The 18112-nt window shown below is 31.4% G+C and overlaps 1 protein-coding gene across 1 annotated transcript; it reads left to right on the plus strand.

The window, feature by feature from the left end:
- Positions 1-13464: 13464 nt before the first annotated feature.
- On the plus strand, positions 13465-16668 carry LOC11416526 (3-hydroxy-3-methylglutaryl coenzyme A reductase 2-A). Its single transcript, XM_003612373.4, has 4 exons — positions 13465-14489; positions 14624-14805; positions 14909-15255; positions 16156-16668. The coding sequence occupies exons 1-4, from the start codon at positions 13558-13560 to the stop codon at positions 16396-16398; spliced, it is 1704 nt and encodes a 567-aa protein (XP_003612421.1). The 5' UTR covers positions 13465-13557; the 3' UTR covers positions 16399-16668.
- Positions 16669-18112: the final 1444 nt, after the last annotated feature.

Below are 18112 nucleotides of genomic sequence, written 5' to 3' on the forward strand. Positions count from 1 at the left end.
CGTTGAAATTGTGTTGTCAATTCCTTAAAAGTCAACTAAGTGTATTTTTCAATTTAAAACTTTCTTTTTTTGGTTTCCTTAACCAGTGCTTCGAAGACACCGGTTAACATACATAACCTTTTTTTTTTTTTTTGTGGTGGCCGGAGTTCAAACCCCAAACCTTGCATATGTTATGCATTGTCCATACCAACTGAGTTAAGCTCACGATGACGGTTAACATGACCCTTTAATTTAATAGGAACCAATCTAAAAGTTTTGGTTGCCAGGCCCGTCTAAAGAAAACTTGGGGCATTAAGATTTTTTTTTGATGATGTACCTTTATGTAGTTGACATATTTTAGTTAATGAAATGTAATGAATTTCTTTCTTAAAAAAATGGTGGTTAGTTGCTTAAAGTACATAAATGAAATATAAATTATTTGTGCAATTTTTTCTTTCAATTTTTCTTTTTATTTAAATTACTTTATTCACAATTTACTTTATTTATTCAATCAGATATTTTCCATCAAAAAATTCCATCAAATAACTAGTTTTTAAATATTTATACCTACATTTTTTTTAAGAAAATATTTATGCCTACATATAAAGGGATATTAAGTGAATTATCGCTCTTCTTTCAATATTTAAACTCAACTTAAGCTATTTTATTTGCAAATTTGTCATTATTTTTTATTTTTATTTTTAAAATTAAAATGAGATATATTAACAGCGGCGATGAAAACTTCTCAGCACAAGGTGTACCCGAGAATTTATCATAATTTATACTATCAAATAATGCATGTTTTTAAATAATCAAACAAAATTTTGTAATTTTAATTATTTTATCAAGAAAAACAGATAGAATAGCATGTTAGCTCCATCCTCACGCTATTTTTTTTTATAGAACTACAACTACACCAACACATTGATGAACAATTGTGAATGAAAAATCACACTTTTAAAACCACTTTCATGATCATGACTAACAAATTTTAAAATATTACTTTCTCAAAAAAAATTATGTAGCCTTTATTTCTAAGATATACGTTGGATGAAAAATGCTATCAACACTTTTTAATATTTATTATCTTATTGACCTAAATCATCGCGGATATACATTTTGAAAATATAACCCACACAAAATGGTAGGATATATATTGATTCTATCGTGTATAAGAGTGAGTGTTATAATGTGGGATATATATTAGCAATAGACTTCATAAAGATATACATACACACATGGCCGAACCTTGGGGAGTGCAAGAAGCTATACCGAACTGGGCCTCTAAAAACTATGTGGCTAAAAAAAAATTATAATACCCACCCCCACTTAAATTAAAAAATCACTTGTTATTTTTTTTTCTTCAGGACACATATGAGTTTTTCTAGACTCTAGTTCTACTTTCTGTACATAAATTTGATGCTATCAAACCCCCATCAATTTGTATAATCACTGATTAAAGTCAATTTGAAAAGCTATTTTATTGAAAGAATCACAATAATTATTTCTTTTTCGCATAAACCATTCGTTTTCCCTTTCCTACGACGTAGGAGTGACATTCCAAACGAAACCGTTAGGTAAATTTCACCTCTCTTTCACTTAATTTTATTTTATTTTGTTTTGTTTCATGTTTAAAAGTTCTTCTGATTCTGATTTTTTAACGAAATTTAACTACACAAAAAATTGCATTTTTATTTTACTGGAGTCTCGTTTAAAAATAGAATCGATCCTTCTTTTCATAGAAACGACCATGCATACACACAAAAGATGCATGAGTTGGTAGGCTAAGGTTGTGGCCAGGGGCGGTTCTACCGTATGGCGACCCCGGACGATCGCCCGGGCTCGATCGATAATTTTTGCACATTAGACTCAACCCAAAAGCCCATTAACACATTTACAAAAAGAAAAATTTGGGCAATCTGAAAATTGTCACACGCAAATAGGTCTTGGAATTTTATTTAGCACACTATTGACGGGTTCATGTCTCTTATTTTAACGGGTTAATTGTTCAAATTGACCCTGTAATATACTTTATGTTTGAAAAATAACCTAATAAAATACAAAACATATATTCTAGAATTGTAACTTGAATTTCTTCTTATTTAATTTTGACCACCCTATAATATACGTGTAGTCTAAAAATGTGACCTACAGGTTGAATTTTTTCACGTTAAAATATAGCTTTACACAAAATTAAATTTCTTCGACCAGGGATAAATTAATTATGAATATTTATTCCCTCATAATTATGAATTTCTTAAACAATTTATAATTAATTTGTATCTCGTTTAAAAATTATAAAATTTCATTGTGAAGGTTCTTATCATGTTCTAGTCATGCCTACAAAATTAGGGAACTAAATTTGACTTGTGAGTATACGCTTACTGTAACACCCCGTTATCCCAAACAATTAAATAATAAATAATAAATCAGAGCTTAACACCAAAACAGGCATGTCACGCTACTTTTCAAAATTTCTTAAATAGAATATAAAACTATTTCATAAACATCATCTCTTATAGAACGTCAATAATTTGCAGCGGAATATTTTTTAAAATATCTAACGTCAACATCCATGTTTAATTCTCCAATAAATAATCCTGGCATAAAAGCCTCATCAAAATAATTCAAACAACAATAAGGGCTACATCAGCATGTTCCAAAATATGATACATAAGGAATGAAAACTATAACAACTAAGTCCCATCCCGTTACGTATCAGAGCCCTAGACACTTGAGCCACCATCCACTACTCAAGATCACCTGCAAGTTACCCATAGGAAGGGCAACATTTCCAAGCAGAAGGGGTGAGATTCACAACAATAATAATGGATATATAATTCATCAATTGAATCTAACACCCTAAAATAACAACAATTATTCAATATACATATATATTTCATAATTAACAACATCATCAATATATGACAATTTCAACCAACAACAACGACTCATGCAACTACATGACAACACCACTAAGACTCCTCAACAATGCGACTATGCACATGCATGTGGTACCATTTTACAGGGCAGAAGCCCTCACCGAATTTTGAATGGTTAAAGCATACCCAGGGCATAAGCCCTCACCAATTTGAACAACAAGGTATTCCAGGGCATGAGCCCTCCCGCTTTGAACGACAAGGCGTTCCAGGGCATAAGCCCTCACCGCTTTATGTTTATGCAATGGACTCCACTTGTGTATATCTACATACAACTCAACAATGCATATATATAATATGACTTACAACCCAATAATTTAACAACATGTATGATTTAATTAGATATAAACATACATCACAGTCATCAACAATTCATCATAATTAATCCAACAATTCCAGAAAATACACAATTGATCATAATCATGCTCATACATCAAATTCATTCATCATTATTCAAGTATATAACAATCAGCTTCAGTACTGGGCAACTCGCCTCGCGAGTGCATCTGCTCGCTATGGCGAGCTCAGGAAAAAGGTTACTCGCCGTGGTGACTACGAGGCGAACGAGAAAAAGGGTGCTCTCGGGAGTTTTGACATTTTTTTTCACTAAATCTTCATTTTTAAGCTCCCTATTCATCTTTTTAATCTGAAAATTGTCACAGTCCTCTCTAAAATCATTCAGGCACTCAAAACTAACCAAAATACACCTTATAACAACAATTTAAAAATCACGATCTCTCACTCACTTACTCGCCATGGCGAGTGGCTCTGCTCGCGAGGCGAGCCATGAAGTTGTTCACTCGCGAGGCGAGACAAGCTACTCGCCGGGGGGAGCGAAGAAGGTCTGTACGGGCAGAATGCAGGTTTTTCCCAAAAATCCCAATTTCCTCAATTTCACTCCCCAAATTAGTTTACAGATGTGTAATGAAATGCTGTATGCAACCAGAACCTATTTATAACATCAAAACAGTGATTCCTACACTCAAATCACCCAAAAACCAAAGAATCAAACCTAACTCAAAATCCTCAATTTCTACCATAAACCTGTTAAACCAAAATCAGAATTACAATCTACATTACTGAAAGTAAACCTCACCCTTACCTTAATTCAGATGAAAAATCTCTACGAATTCTGGTTCTCTTGGCTCTTCTCCCTTGTTCTTGGTTTTTCTTCCAAAAACTTGATTGCACGTGAAAACGTTTCTGACTGACAGTTTCTATTCCTAACTCCTAACTTAACTCGCCTTTATTTCATTTAATTCCCTCTAAATTCTAATTAAATCCCCAAACTTCAAAATAATAATAATTCTCACATATTCTACTTAATATCAAAATAAATCATATAAATAAATATAACACACCACATAATCAATAACAATTATTTAAAATCATATAAAGAACTCTAAATAAATCATAAATAAATAAAATAACGACTAGGGCGTTACACTTACGCGGAACAAAATTTCAATTTTGCACGTTTCAGTTGAAAAATCAAAATAAATTTAAACGACTTCGATATGCTATGAAACTTTACAGATCATTTTTATGTATTTTTATAGATGTCTCTACAAATAATGAGCTCAAAATTCGATTTATAGATCGAGATTTCCTTTGTTTTGTTTTTTGAGCTTTTGACACTTTAAAAATTCATAATTAATTTGTCGTTTGTCGAAAATTTATAATTTTTTTGTTAAAGCCATATTTTAACGTTCTTAACTCACCTCTAGGAAATCATGAAAAAATTCAATCTCTCGGTTGCTTTTTTGGACTTCGCGTATATTACAGGTTATAAATAATAAAAATCTCGAATTACATGGTCAGAATACATGTTATTTAATTACAGGGTGAATTTTCAGACTTCACATGTATTACGTGGTCAATTTCAATTAATAACCCTATTTTAAATTGTACTTTTGTTGACAAAATGATAAACCTCTTTTATTTCGATTTTTTTTAGGAAAAAAATAATAAATAAATTCAATTTATGACTGTTTATATATTATATCACATGTGAATTTATGATTAATTTTTTGCCCGGGCTCCATAAATTTCCTGGCTCCGCCCCTGGTTGCGGCAATATCTTTATATATCTTCTTATTCCTAAACAAAGCTTTGTTGCCCTAATTTTAACCTAATATTTTAGCAACTTTTCCCTCCTTCAAAACCTAACCATATTTCCTAATTCCCCTCCTCCAAACCCTAACCATCATTTCCTAACTTCACTCCTCCTAAAATCAATCTAATTGATTTTCATAAACCATATCTCCTAACTCCCCTCCTCCAAACCCTCACCAATATATTTTAATCCTTTCTCCTAAACCGAAATCTCTTTCTAAAACCATATCTTTCTCTTAAACCGAAATTTCTTAATCAACATGGCTTCTAGAAACATTCAGACTTTGCTGTCATACCACTGCCTCACTGGTAACCATATCTTCATTCCACTCTGGTTTATACTAAATATATAGACTTTTGCTCTTATTCCTCGCTGTTGTAAAGTATAAATCATTCTTTCAATCCCTTTTAATCTTTTGTAGGTCCGTTGGTGAAAAACCCTCTTTCCGATCTTGACAAAGCAATCAACAAGCTGAGACTGAAATACATATCATATATCGTTGAATATGACATTGATGTTGTATGTGTTTTTTGCCAAATATACCTATTCTTAATTATTTGCATTCTATTTTATCAACGTTTGTGATGTTTTTGTTTGTTATTTTTTTAGGGTGCAGTATGCTTGCCAAACATGTTTGGCGGTGATTTTGGAGATCAAATTGGGCGCTATGCAATATTGACTGATCCTAAGTCCAACAAGTTTGAAGTATTGGTCGACAAAGTAAACAGAGCATTTTTTTCTCACAAAGGGATGTAAAGCGATTCAACATGGCTTCTAGAAACATTCAGACTTTGCTGTCATACCACTGCCTCACTGGTAACCATATCTTCATTCCACTCTGGTTTATACTAAATATATAGACTTTTGCTCTTATTCCTCGCTGTTGTAAAGTATAAATCATTCTTTCAATCCCTTTTAATCTTTTGTAGGTCCGTTGGTGAAAAACCCTCTTTCCGATCTTGACAAAGCAATCAACAAGCTGAGACTGAAATACATATCATATATCGTTGAATATGACATTGATGTTGTATGTGTTTTTTGCCAAATATACCTATTCTTAATTATTTGCATTCTATTTTATCAACGTTTGTGATGTTTTTGTTTGTTATTTTTTTAGGGTGCAGTATGCTTGCCAAACATGTTTGGCGGTGATTTTGGAGATCAAATTGGGCGCTATGCAATATTGACTGATCCTAAGTCCAACAAGTTTGAAGTATTGGTCGACAAAGTAAACGGAGCATTTTTTTCTCACAAAGGGATGTAAAGTGATTCAACATGGCTTTTAGAAACATTCAGACTTTGCTGTCATACCACTGCCTCACTGGTAACCATATCTTCATTCCACTCTGGTTTATACTAAATATATAGACTTTTGCTCTTATTCCTCGCTGTTGTAAAGTATAAATCATTCTTTCAATCCCTTTTAATCTTTTGTAGGTCCGTTGGTGAAAAACCCTCTTTCCGATCTTGACAAAGCAATCAACAAGCTGAGACTGAAATACATATCATATATCGTTGAATATGACATTGATGTTGTATGTGTTTTTTGCCAAATATACCTATTCTTAATTATTTGCATTCTATTTTATCAACGTTTGTGATGTTTTTGTTTGTTATTTTTTTAGGGTGCAGTATGCTTGCCAAACATGTTTGGCGGTGATTTTGGAGATCAAATTGGGCGCTATGCAATATTGACTGATCCTAAGTCCAACAAGTTTGAAGTATTGGTCGACAAAGTAAACGGAGCATTTTTTTCTCACAAAGGGATGTAAAGCGATTCTTGACTTTTACGGAATCGATCTTGGTGCCTGGATTACCTTGGTTTTTGTTGATGACGGACAGTTTGATATATAGTTGACTGATAGGTTTCACAAGAGTATCCCCTACCCGGTTTTTGACCCCCCTATGCATTTCCTTCTTGACAAGATGAATTTGCAAGCAACTTTCGTGAAGGTGTGAAGATCAGAGGGGGTGCTCCGATGGTTGGGTCACATGATACCATCTACCTTGATGTTATTTACAATTAGTCCATGTTTAGATAAATTGTGCAACACCTTTCCACTTTGAATTTTAAGTTTTAGTTTCTTAAGAGTTTTGGAAGCATCTATTTTTTTGTCTTTGAATTTAGCAAATGTCCCTTGAATTTCATAAATAATTTAGCCTTGCTTGCTTTAGTTTTTGATTTATATATTTGTGTTTGTGCTCCTCAAACTATATTTAGTAGCATTGTTGTGTTATTGAAGCATGTTAGTAGCATAGCTTTTAGTAACATTATTAGTAACAATTACTACCTTTTTCGTGACACTTTTAGTCACATTATTACTAACAATTACTAATCCTAATCTCTAAAATATGTTTTGGGTGGAATCAAACTAAAATCCTAATCCTAATTTCTCTCATTCAAGTAACTAAGAAATTTCATCCACATCTCTATAGTAACTTTTTGGTGGAAACAAACTAAAATCCTTATTTATCTCATTCAAATAATTACGGGATTTCATCCACATCTCTAAAATATGTTTTGGGTGGAAACAAACTAAAAATCCTAATTCCTCTCATTCAAGTAACTACTAAAGATTTCATCCACATCTCTAAAATATTTTTTAGGTGGAAACAAACTAAAATCCTAATCCTAATTTCTCTCATTCAAGTAACCAAGAGATTTCATCCACATCTCTAAAATAACTTTTTGGTGGAAACAAACTAAAATCCTTATTTCTCTCATTCAAATAAGTAAGAGATTTCACCCACATCTCTAAAATATGTTTTGGGTGGAAACAAACTAAAAATCCTAATTCCTCTAATTCAAGTAACTACTACATTTCACCCGAGTCAACTATCTTAATCATTTGTTTTGCGCCCATAAACCCTATTTACAAGTCAATTCTTAAGTCAAACACACTGCCCCATCAAGAATATTAATTTCATATTATTTGTATTTATCTTTATCCTAAAATGTTAGGCATTTCCTAAATTTATTCCACTTCAAGTGCATCCATTTGTTCTGCGCCCTCCCTATTTACATGTCAATTCTTAAGTAAAAAAAAATGCCTCATCAAAAATATTAATTTCATTTTATTCATATTAATCTTTATGAGGAAAGTCATGTGCATGGGTCTACTATTCAACTTATGGTGCTTTTGACACAAAAACAATACAACAAGAGGAATTGTGATTTTGAAGGCTAAAAATCTTTCTTTTGAATCCTTTGAGAATAGTTGATTTTTGTTTTGAAGTTTTATTATTATTATTTAGGTATGAGTGGTTTTCATGTAACACAGGTTTTTGTAACATAAGTTTAGATGATTACAATGAAGAGAATCAATTGTAATTTTGATATGTGAAGGATTGGAAATAGAATTTTAGATCCGTGTCGTTGTCTAATTTTTATTTTTTAATATTCGTTTGTTTCAACTAAACGATTTCATGTCATCTCCTACTTTATTTTTTGAACTTGCGTAAGTAAAATGTATAATACTCTTCATCTTTTATTTATTTTAGGATTTTTTTTACCATTACTTATTCTTATATATTAGTCGAAATGACTCGTGCGTCCCACGGATCTAAAGTCTAGTATAAGGATAAACATGGAACTTGGAAGTTTACGGCAATATAAGGAGTACAAAACATTATGATGAGTCGGAGTAAATATGAGCACCGATGATGTTGGTAAAAGTTACCTCTTCCTGAAACAATGGAAACAAGAATATTGAAGCAGAAGTCAGAAACAATTAATGGCAAACCAACAAGAAGTTCATGATTGAGTAGTGCCACTTGAATACATATTTTTATGTAACATATGTGAAAGTGTGCTGACCTAGATTTTCTTTCCTTTAGTTGCCAAAAATAGTCAATTCAATTAGAATTGGTAGTGCACTATTTTTTTTTATCTTTTTTCGAAAGTCAGTGTATTAAGTTTGTGCTATGTTGGTCATTTGCGAACCTTCGAGGTAGCACATTATTGAAAAGCTTGGAAAATTCTCTAAAGAGTGAATTTGGGGGAAATTAAAAATTGTGTGTACTTTTTATATACTTTTCCAATTAACCTGAATTGTCTCCAACTTTTGAATCAATTTCTGTTAGACTTGAATTAGACCCATTGACCTTTTTCTTATTTTTATGACTAAGTTAGTAGAAATTGACAATGTTTGGACTTAACCGTATATCAAGTCAATAACAAGCAAAGCAAAAAATTTATATCGTGACAACTGAGTTCACAGAATCAGTTACAACATCCTCCTGCTGTTTCTTTTCTTCCCACCAATGATGTATATTTTATTAACGATGAAAATCTAAACAAAATTAAAACAATTGTGCCAATCGTGCATGCTATAGAAATAAAGAGAGCAAGGTTTAAGAAAATTACATACAAGATATATTGGTTGGTTCAACCAATGTAGTTTAATTAGGCTGTTTCTCACACTTCATGGGATTTTTGCTATGGTGTTGAGATTAGAACGTTCTCAACTTTACACTTTCCTCTTTAAATCACTATTGGATAGGGATGAATGCAAAAATATTCAATAGCAATGACATTATATATCTTTTTCAACTATTGTCACATGTATAATACTTAAAAAATTTAGGATTAAATATTTCTAATGATTAATCAAATTACTATCATTTGAATACTACACTGACTCATCCGTTTTGTGAAGCTAATCAAGCAGCATATGCTTTTTCTAAGTATGATTAGGTACCGTTTGACTAGGTTTTTTTTTTTCTTTCAGCTTATCTACATTTTTAAGGAGAAGTTAGGCCAAACACAATATCAATAAAGTATTTTTTTTAGAATGCATAAAATTGAATGGAATGAACTTTAACCAAAAGTTGTTGAATGCTACTTCAAAAAACTACTTCTCCGTAATTTATTTCACAAGTACATCTCTTCAACTAACGCAAGCAACCTTTTCTTTTATTTTTTAATATTATATTTCAATTTTTTTTTCTTCCATTTAATTTTTTATGAACCGGTCCATATAATTTTTTTTAAAGGAGGATCAATTTAATTTTATAATCTATTTTTGAAGGAATTTTATTTTCTTTTTATCACTTATATTATATATTTAATTTTAATATTGTTTAATTATCATAACCTCACAAATATTTTTATTCATGCTGTCATTGAATGACACCGAATATTTTTATTCCCTTTCTTCAACCTCACAAATATATACACACACATTAGAGTTTAGGGTAATATTTTATGTATGTATGTTTGTTTTTTGTTACGCTAATGCGTATAATTTTTTTGTGTTGCGTAATGCGTACAATTATTATTTTTATAAAATTTTGATTTTAATTAAAAGTACAAGTATAGATGCCTAAAAAAATTATACTTATATATATTTTACACATTTATATTGTAACAAACTATGCATATCTTTTTCTTATTAAAAAAACTAAACATATCGTTTTCAATGACACAAACAATGTAACAAATATAATATCATATAATATAAATTCTTATCTTTTTAAATGACACAAAAAATATGGTATTCTTATAACAAAATTTGTTATACAGTATAATTGGAAAAGAAAAAACAAACTATTCTCTAGCTTATCTAAGTTGATATAGATAATGCATAAATATATGCAAGGTCGCAGGTTCGAACCCGACACCACCAAAAAAATAATAAATTCAAAGTTTTGTACAATATTTTGTCAAACAACTTTTAACTTAAAAATAACTTCAGAACAAAAATAAAATAAAATAAAGAAACCAAACAGCTTTAACTTTTTCCTTAAAGAGCTTTATTTTAACTTTGTTTTAAAGTAGCTTTTAGACCGAAAAAAGCTTGGTCAAACGGTACCTTAACATATATTAGATTTAGATACAACTTTTAGGGTGTGTTTGAATCGAGGGTTTAGGAGGAAAAATGAGGGATGACTTACTTTTCTTTCTTAAATTATAAACATTAAAGAATTATTTCTAGAAAATTGAATTAACAACATGATAAATGATCATATAATACTTTAAAAACACTTAATTAATTTTATTTTTTTTATATTATTTATAATTTAAAAAATAAAAGTAAACACTCTCCTCTTTTTCCCTCGTAAACCTCCGATCCAAATAAATCCTTAAGGGTGTATTTAGATTGATGGTTTATGAGGGGAAGGGAGGGGATGACTCACTTTTATTTTTTAAATTACGAACAATGTAAAATATTGTTTTAAAAGAAATTAAGTGTTTTTGAAGTATTATATGATTATTTATAATGTTGTTAATTCAATTTTCTAAAAATCATTTTATAATATTCGTAATTTAAAAAAGAAAAGTGAGTCCTCCCCTCCCTTTTCCTCCTAAACAATCAATCCAAACTATTTATGACCTTTTAAACGTTTTCTTCCTTTTGTCCTTTTTTCTTTGGTTTGTTTTGCTTTGGGCATAGTCACCTATTATTCTTCATAAAAGAATTGTTTAATTGACCCCTAGTTTTATGTTTTATTAAAATGATACAGTCATTCACTCATTTGCGACGTGTATGATAAAACAAAAAATCTGGTTCATGATTTTATTTATTTTAAAATGGTTGCACTGAGTTGTACGATTTAGAAAGAAGAAAAACACACACTAATATACATACTGCCAGTTACAAATATTTAATATATAGATCAACACATGCATGCCTAGCCCTTTGCTATTCACACACACACACATAACGACTCCATCATTTTAAACGTTAGTCGCTAACAGGAGGCACCCCCAAGTTCGGTACTACGTACATATTACAAAATTATTGAAGGACATGCACCTGAGTGCATTTTGTTTTACAATTAACATTAAATAAAAATTCTCCTACTTTATCAAAAAGAAAACCAAGCTCCTAAAAAATATTAAATAAAAATTGATATTTTTACCACACTATATGTTTTTTTTGCCACAAAATAGTAAAAAAAAATTGACAAAAAGAAAAGAAAAAAGAAAGGTTGATTAAAAATCATCCTACTATATGTGTAATCTAATTTTAAAAGGGTCATGTTAACTTGTGTCCTTAGGATACATGTTAAACACTAATTTCATTTCATTAATGGTAAGAATTTATTGAAAAATAATTAATATTAAACATTTTGAGCAATAAATTAACACAACTTTCAATACATAATTTCTATTAATGACATTCTTAACATTTACGGCACAAGTTAACATTTTCTATTTTAAAATTAATTGTATAATATGAAAGGTTGATTTTGTATCCAAAAAAAGGTTTATGTTCATTTGATATTAATATAAATCAATTTGCGTATATTGATTAAACACGTTTTTTTTTTGCAGCACAAGCACTTGTTGATGCATAAAACTTTAATTTCTTTTGAACAAAAAACTTTATTCTGTGGCAGATGAGAAATATGTTAGTTTAGTCAACTCAAGGCTCTAGTGATGATGTAATATTAGTTACTCCCTCGTCTCAGTTTAATTGACTCATTTGTAAAAAAATATTGTTCTAATAATTTTGATCAATTTCACTTTTCAATACAACATTAATTACTTTTTTTAATTATAACTCTAATTAATATTACTTTCACAACTCTCAAATCAATATACTTTACTTTACATTTATGATAAAAAAGAATGCATCAATACTTGAAAAATACACTCAAAACTATTTTTCTCTCTATTTCCTTTATACACTTTTCTTATTCTTAATGAAATGCAAAATTGGCTCGTTAAACTAGGACGAGGGAGTAGCATTTATTTGAGGTACTACTATGTGCTGCAAAAATATTTTATGTAAACATTACAATATTCCCTCGTTGTTCACGAGTTCATATCATCTAGCGCATTTTACGATCAAGCTATGAAACTTCGGTTAGTTAAAAACAAAAAAAAATAGAAAAAAAAAATAATCATAAGAAAAAAGTATTAATTTTATTTTGTGTCCTATCATACTAGTGTAATTTGTAAATATAATATAACAAATACATGTTTAAATGTTATTTGAGCCTTAAAATCTTTTATGCCTTGAACCGAATCATCATTTTCTCACCTTAATTTTGTGAATAAAAATAAATATTATATTTAAATGTGAAATTACATCCATTTTAAGTAATCATGTTTAACAAATAGAGTAAGATACCGGGATAGTTAGTAAATTGAAAATAGAAGGTATAAATCATAAAAAGAGGTAATAAAGAGAGACTAATAAGTTTGTTTAAGGTTCTCGAGAGCTTAACTCAGTTGGTAAAGATAATACATAATATATATAAGATTCAGGTTTGAATCCCGACCATAAAAAAAAAAGTTTGTCTAAGTAAAAATAATTTGTCAAATTTTTTTATTTTATTTTTGACAAAATTTGTCAAAATAAAATTGTCTAACCAATAAAGTGAAGTATTAAAACGACACGCTGTACTCGTGTACAACATGGTCTTTCCCATTTCCCTCCCTCACTCGCTATAAATAACTTCTAAATCTTACATTCATTTTCAACTTTCAACCCTTTTTCCACTCTGTCCTTTCTTTCTTTCCTTCCTTTTTCTTTCTCTCCATTTTCTATTTTTACATTTCACCGGAGAGAAATGGACGTTCACCGGAGAACAGTCAACGCCGTCGTCTCCGAAAAATATTCAAAAACAAAGAACCAAAAGCTTGATTCACAGTCACAATCTTCACTCTACTTAACAAACGCAATTTTCTTCGGTCTTTTCTTCTCCGTCGCGTATTTTCTTCTTCACAGGTGGCGTGAGAAGATCCGAACCTCCACACCTCTTCATGTTCTCACAATCTCTGAGATTGCCGGTGTTGTTTCCCTCATAGCTTCCTTTATTTACCTTATGGCTTTCTTCGGCATTGGCTTCATTCTTCATCCTTTCGCCGCTTCTCGCGCTGTTCAATACGACGAAGAAGATGAATCCGACATTGCGAAAAACTCCGGTTCATGCCTCGCCGGAGTCGCACAGAAGCTACCTCCGAGAATCCCCGTTGAAAAAGTTGTTCCGGCGAATTTGCCGGCACCGGTGCTACTTTCCATGGAAGATGACGAGGTTGTCCGTGCGGTGGTAACCGGTACAATTCCGTCATACTCGCTTGAATCAAAACTCGGAGATTGCAAACGTGCGGCGGCGATACGTAACCAAGCGGTGGAGAGAGTTACCGGAAAGTCACTCTCGGGTTTACCAATGGAAGGTTTTGATTATGATTCGATATTAGGACAGTGTTGTGAGATGCCGATAGGATTTGTTCAGATTCCGGTGGGAGTTGCCGGACCTTTGTTGCTTGATGGGAAAGAGTACACGGTGCCGATGGCAACGACGGAAGGTTGTTTGGTTGCAAGTACTAATAGAGGTTGTAAAGCTATTTATGTTTCCGGTGGTGCTTCCGCGGTTGTCCTCCGTGATGGCATGACCAGAGCCCCCGTCGTAAGATTCAACTCCGCTAAAAGAGCTTCTCAGTTAAAGTTTTTTTTAGAAGATCCTCAAAATTTTGATTCCCTCTCTCACACTTTCAACAAGTAATTTTCTACTTACTTTTAAATTATTACCAGTGTAAACGTGTCATGTTAACACGTAAACTCTTATATTGAGTGTCTGCGTGTTAATGCTTTATAGATTTTTATTAATTTGATTGACTGATTTTGTTATTCAGGTCAAGTAGATTTGCGAGATTACAGAATATTAAAGCAACAATGGCAGGAAAGAATTTATACATTAGATTTACATGTTCAACCGGTGATGCAATGGGAATGAACATGGTATCAAAAGGTGTACAAAACGTACTTGATTTTCTTCAAAGCGATTTTCCTGATATGGATGTTATTGGTATATCAGGTATGAATAACTCTTGTTTTGATTATTTGTATTTGTTTAGTATTTTTTGGTATGTTCAAAGTTGTTGGTCAAATTGTGATGTAACGTGTTTTGGTAATAATAGGAAATTTTTGTTCGGATAAGAAAGCCGCGGCGGTGAATTGGATTGAAGGGAGAGGGAAATCAGTGGTGTGTGAGGCTGTAATTAAGGAAGAGGTGGTGAAGAAAGTGTTGAAGATTAGTGTGGAGTCTTTGGTTGAGCTTAACATGTTAAAAAATCTTACTGGTTCAGCCATGGCTGGTGCTCTTGGTGGATTCAATGCACATGCTAGTAATATTGTTTCTGCTATTTACTTGGCTACAGGTCAAGATCCTGCTCAGAATGTTGAGAGTTCTCAATGTATGACCATGATGGAAGCTGTGAATGATGGCAAAGACCTTCACATCTCTGTTACTATGCCTTCCATTGAGGTATAATTAATTGTTTTAATTAGTCTTCGTTTTTTGGCTCATCTATTAACTATCTCTAATGTTCAAGAATCTTTTGTAGTGGCTATTTTTTTAGTAGTTAATATAATAAAAGACGGAGAATTAAGTTAATGACCGACCAAACAAGATATAGAGGGAGAAACCACGTTGAAGGAGGAAAACGTGAGTTTGAATTGAAGGGCTGCAAATACCAAACCAAATTTAGGCTAAATAGTATAATACTAGAGTTGCCAAATCCGTTTGGTACGCCTTTAAACAAGAAAACAGGTCAGTTTGATCAATAGTTTTGTTGGACCACAAATATGATGGTCCAACCATGCATAATAAAAGAGTTAATCACGCCAACATATTGAGCCGAGCCAAAGCAAAATTATGTACTCGGCTGTATGATTGGTGAGTCACGTGACAAGGATTCGGTGTATGGTCCTATACCAGCAGTATATAGTTTCTAGGTAGGGAGATGATATCATGTCTGTGTATCTGCAGGACAATGTAAGTAGAATTCAGTGCCATAAATATTTATCCCAGTGTGTCTGATTTCTCAATTGATTCTTTACCTCTAATGTTTTCTTGTAAATCTTGCGTTCTTTTGTTTAAAATCAAATTACAGTAGAGAACATATTTGTCATCACATGCATGTTTTAGGTCCCATGTTACTCTACAGGCAGCATACGTGTAGTGTAGGTGAATATTCCCCTATCTTCAAATTAAGGGATTAGTTTCAGATTGTTAAATAGGTGAATATTTTCACAACTACCTCAAGTGCTATTCTAGCAGTAATGTTTTTTTATTTTTTATTTTGATATAAATTTGACATGACAACACCACTATGGCACTATTCTATGTATGATTTATTTATGTAATATTTTTTTAATAATGCAGGTGGGTACAGTTGGAGGAGGCACACAGCTTGCATCACAATCAGCTTGTTTGAATTTACTTGGTGTTAAGGGTGCTAGTAAAGAAACTCCAGGAGCAAATTCTAGGCAATTGGCAACTATTGTAGCCGGTTCAGTTCTTGCAGGAGAACTCTCACTTATGTCTGCAATTGCAGCTGGGCAGCTTGTAAAGAGCCACATGAAATACAATAGATCTAGTAAAGATGTCACCAAAGTTACTTCATGAGCTGACAAAACCACAATTGTGAGATAAATAATAACCTTGCATGTATCATCAAGAACAAGAATAAAAGAAAGAGAAATTTCATTAGGAGTATTAATTATTTTAGAAAGGGAAATAATTGGTGGACACAAAGCCGCCTGCAAACTAGATTTCATTAATGTATGGTCCATGTGAGGGGATCATATCTTTCTGAAGTTGTACAGAAGGAATTAAACAAGACTTAGTTTGGTTCCCTTTTTTCTTTTAAAAAGGATATGGTACTCTTTTACTCTATGATCCTGCCTGTATTCGTAATTGTATTGTAATTTCCGTTACTTATAGTTGTTAATTACTTTATTTCTTTATAGTTGTCCATTTTTTATTTACACATACCCAAAGATCAATAAATTTATCATCTTATTTCAATGAATTAAATACTTTCCTTCTATTATTGACTTTTTAAATACTTTCCTCCCAACGCATGTCAATTTAAATACTTTTCATAGAATTATTTGTCTTTCTTCTGTAATATTATTGACTATCTATCATCTTATTTCACTTCTTTCCTTACTTCTGATAGAATTATAAGCTGTGACTTTGTAATTTTAAAATGCTAACCACATATTTTAGTGGGATATTTTGAAAACAAACAGAATACCTAAGGGAAATTGCCTAAAATTCTTTCATAATTAATAAACTTTTTTAGAACAAGTTCATAATTAATAAACTGATTCATCAATACCAACTAGAAGAGATTTAGCAGAAGGTTAGATTCTCACGGGAGGGAATTTCCTCCGGTGTGTTTTTCTCCTGTTTTTTGCAGTGTGGGAATCTACACCATTAAATTTATCATCTCATATAATTTTAAGTGTTTAACATTTAGATTTTCAAGTATTAATTTTTGTTTAATGGCTAAGATTTAATTCGACCCTCCGCTCACTCAAGAGGATCAATTTCCGATTCTCACCACACAAATTAGGAGAATTGCCTATATTTATTGTGTGAAATGCCACAAATATGTGTCAATTGGAAAGAAAGTATAAGGAAACAAAAAATGGATTCATTAGTAATACAAATAGCTATATGAACGATATTTTATATAGAGATGGCGAAATGGGTTGGTCGCATCCTGTTAAGCTAGATCAATTTTTAACCAGACAAAAACGGGGTGAGTCAAATTTAAGTCAATTTGAATTTGATCATTCTAAATTTTCACCGCAAATATATTTTAGTTAATAAGTAAATTCATTGATCCCTAAAAAAGAAAGTAAATTCATTGAGTTTTTTTTTTTTCTTTCACAAAAACAAATTAGTGGTGTATTTTTTTACTGGAGGTGAATAAAAAAATTGCAATCACATCACATCACATTTAATACAAAATGATTGTTGATTTTTTTTTTTGTGCATCCACCGTTTTGCAATGCTTTTGTGATTGTTCCTTCAATCATCATCTATATTATCATCTCATCACGGCCATTTATCTTAGAAGTTCATCTTCTCTTAGAATATCTCCAGTAGTGTACTCCAACAACATAAATATTTTTATTGGACTTAAAATGCAACTATATTACTTTGAAGCTATCTATTCCTTTTTGCTTAATGTGGTAAAATCCTTAAAAACTCGTAGTATGATAAATGAAGCAATATATTGTTAGAAAGATGAGTTTTAACAATCTTCTCTAGTAATAGAATTTGTTAAATACAACCCGTAATTCTTTTTGTTAAATACATGCTTTTT

This window comes from Medicago truncatula, chromosome 5 (assembly GCF_003473485.1).
Source record: "Medicago truncatula cultivar Jemalong A17 chromosome 5, MtrunA17r5.0-ANR, whole genome shotgun sequence".
Classification (NCBI taxonomy): Eukaryota; Viridiplantae; Streptophyta; class Magnoliopsida; order Fabales; family Fabaceae; genus Medicago; species Medicago truncatula.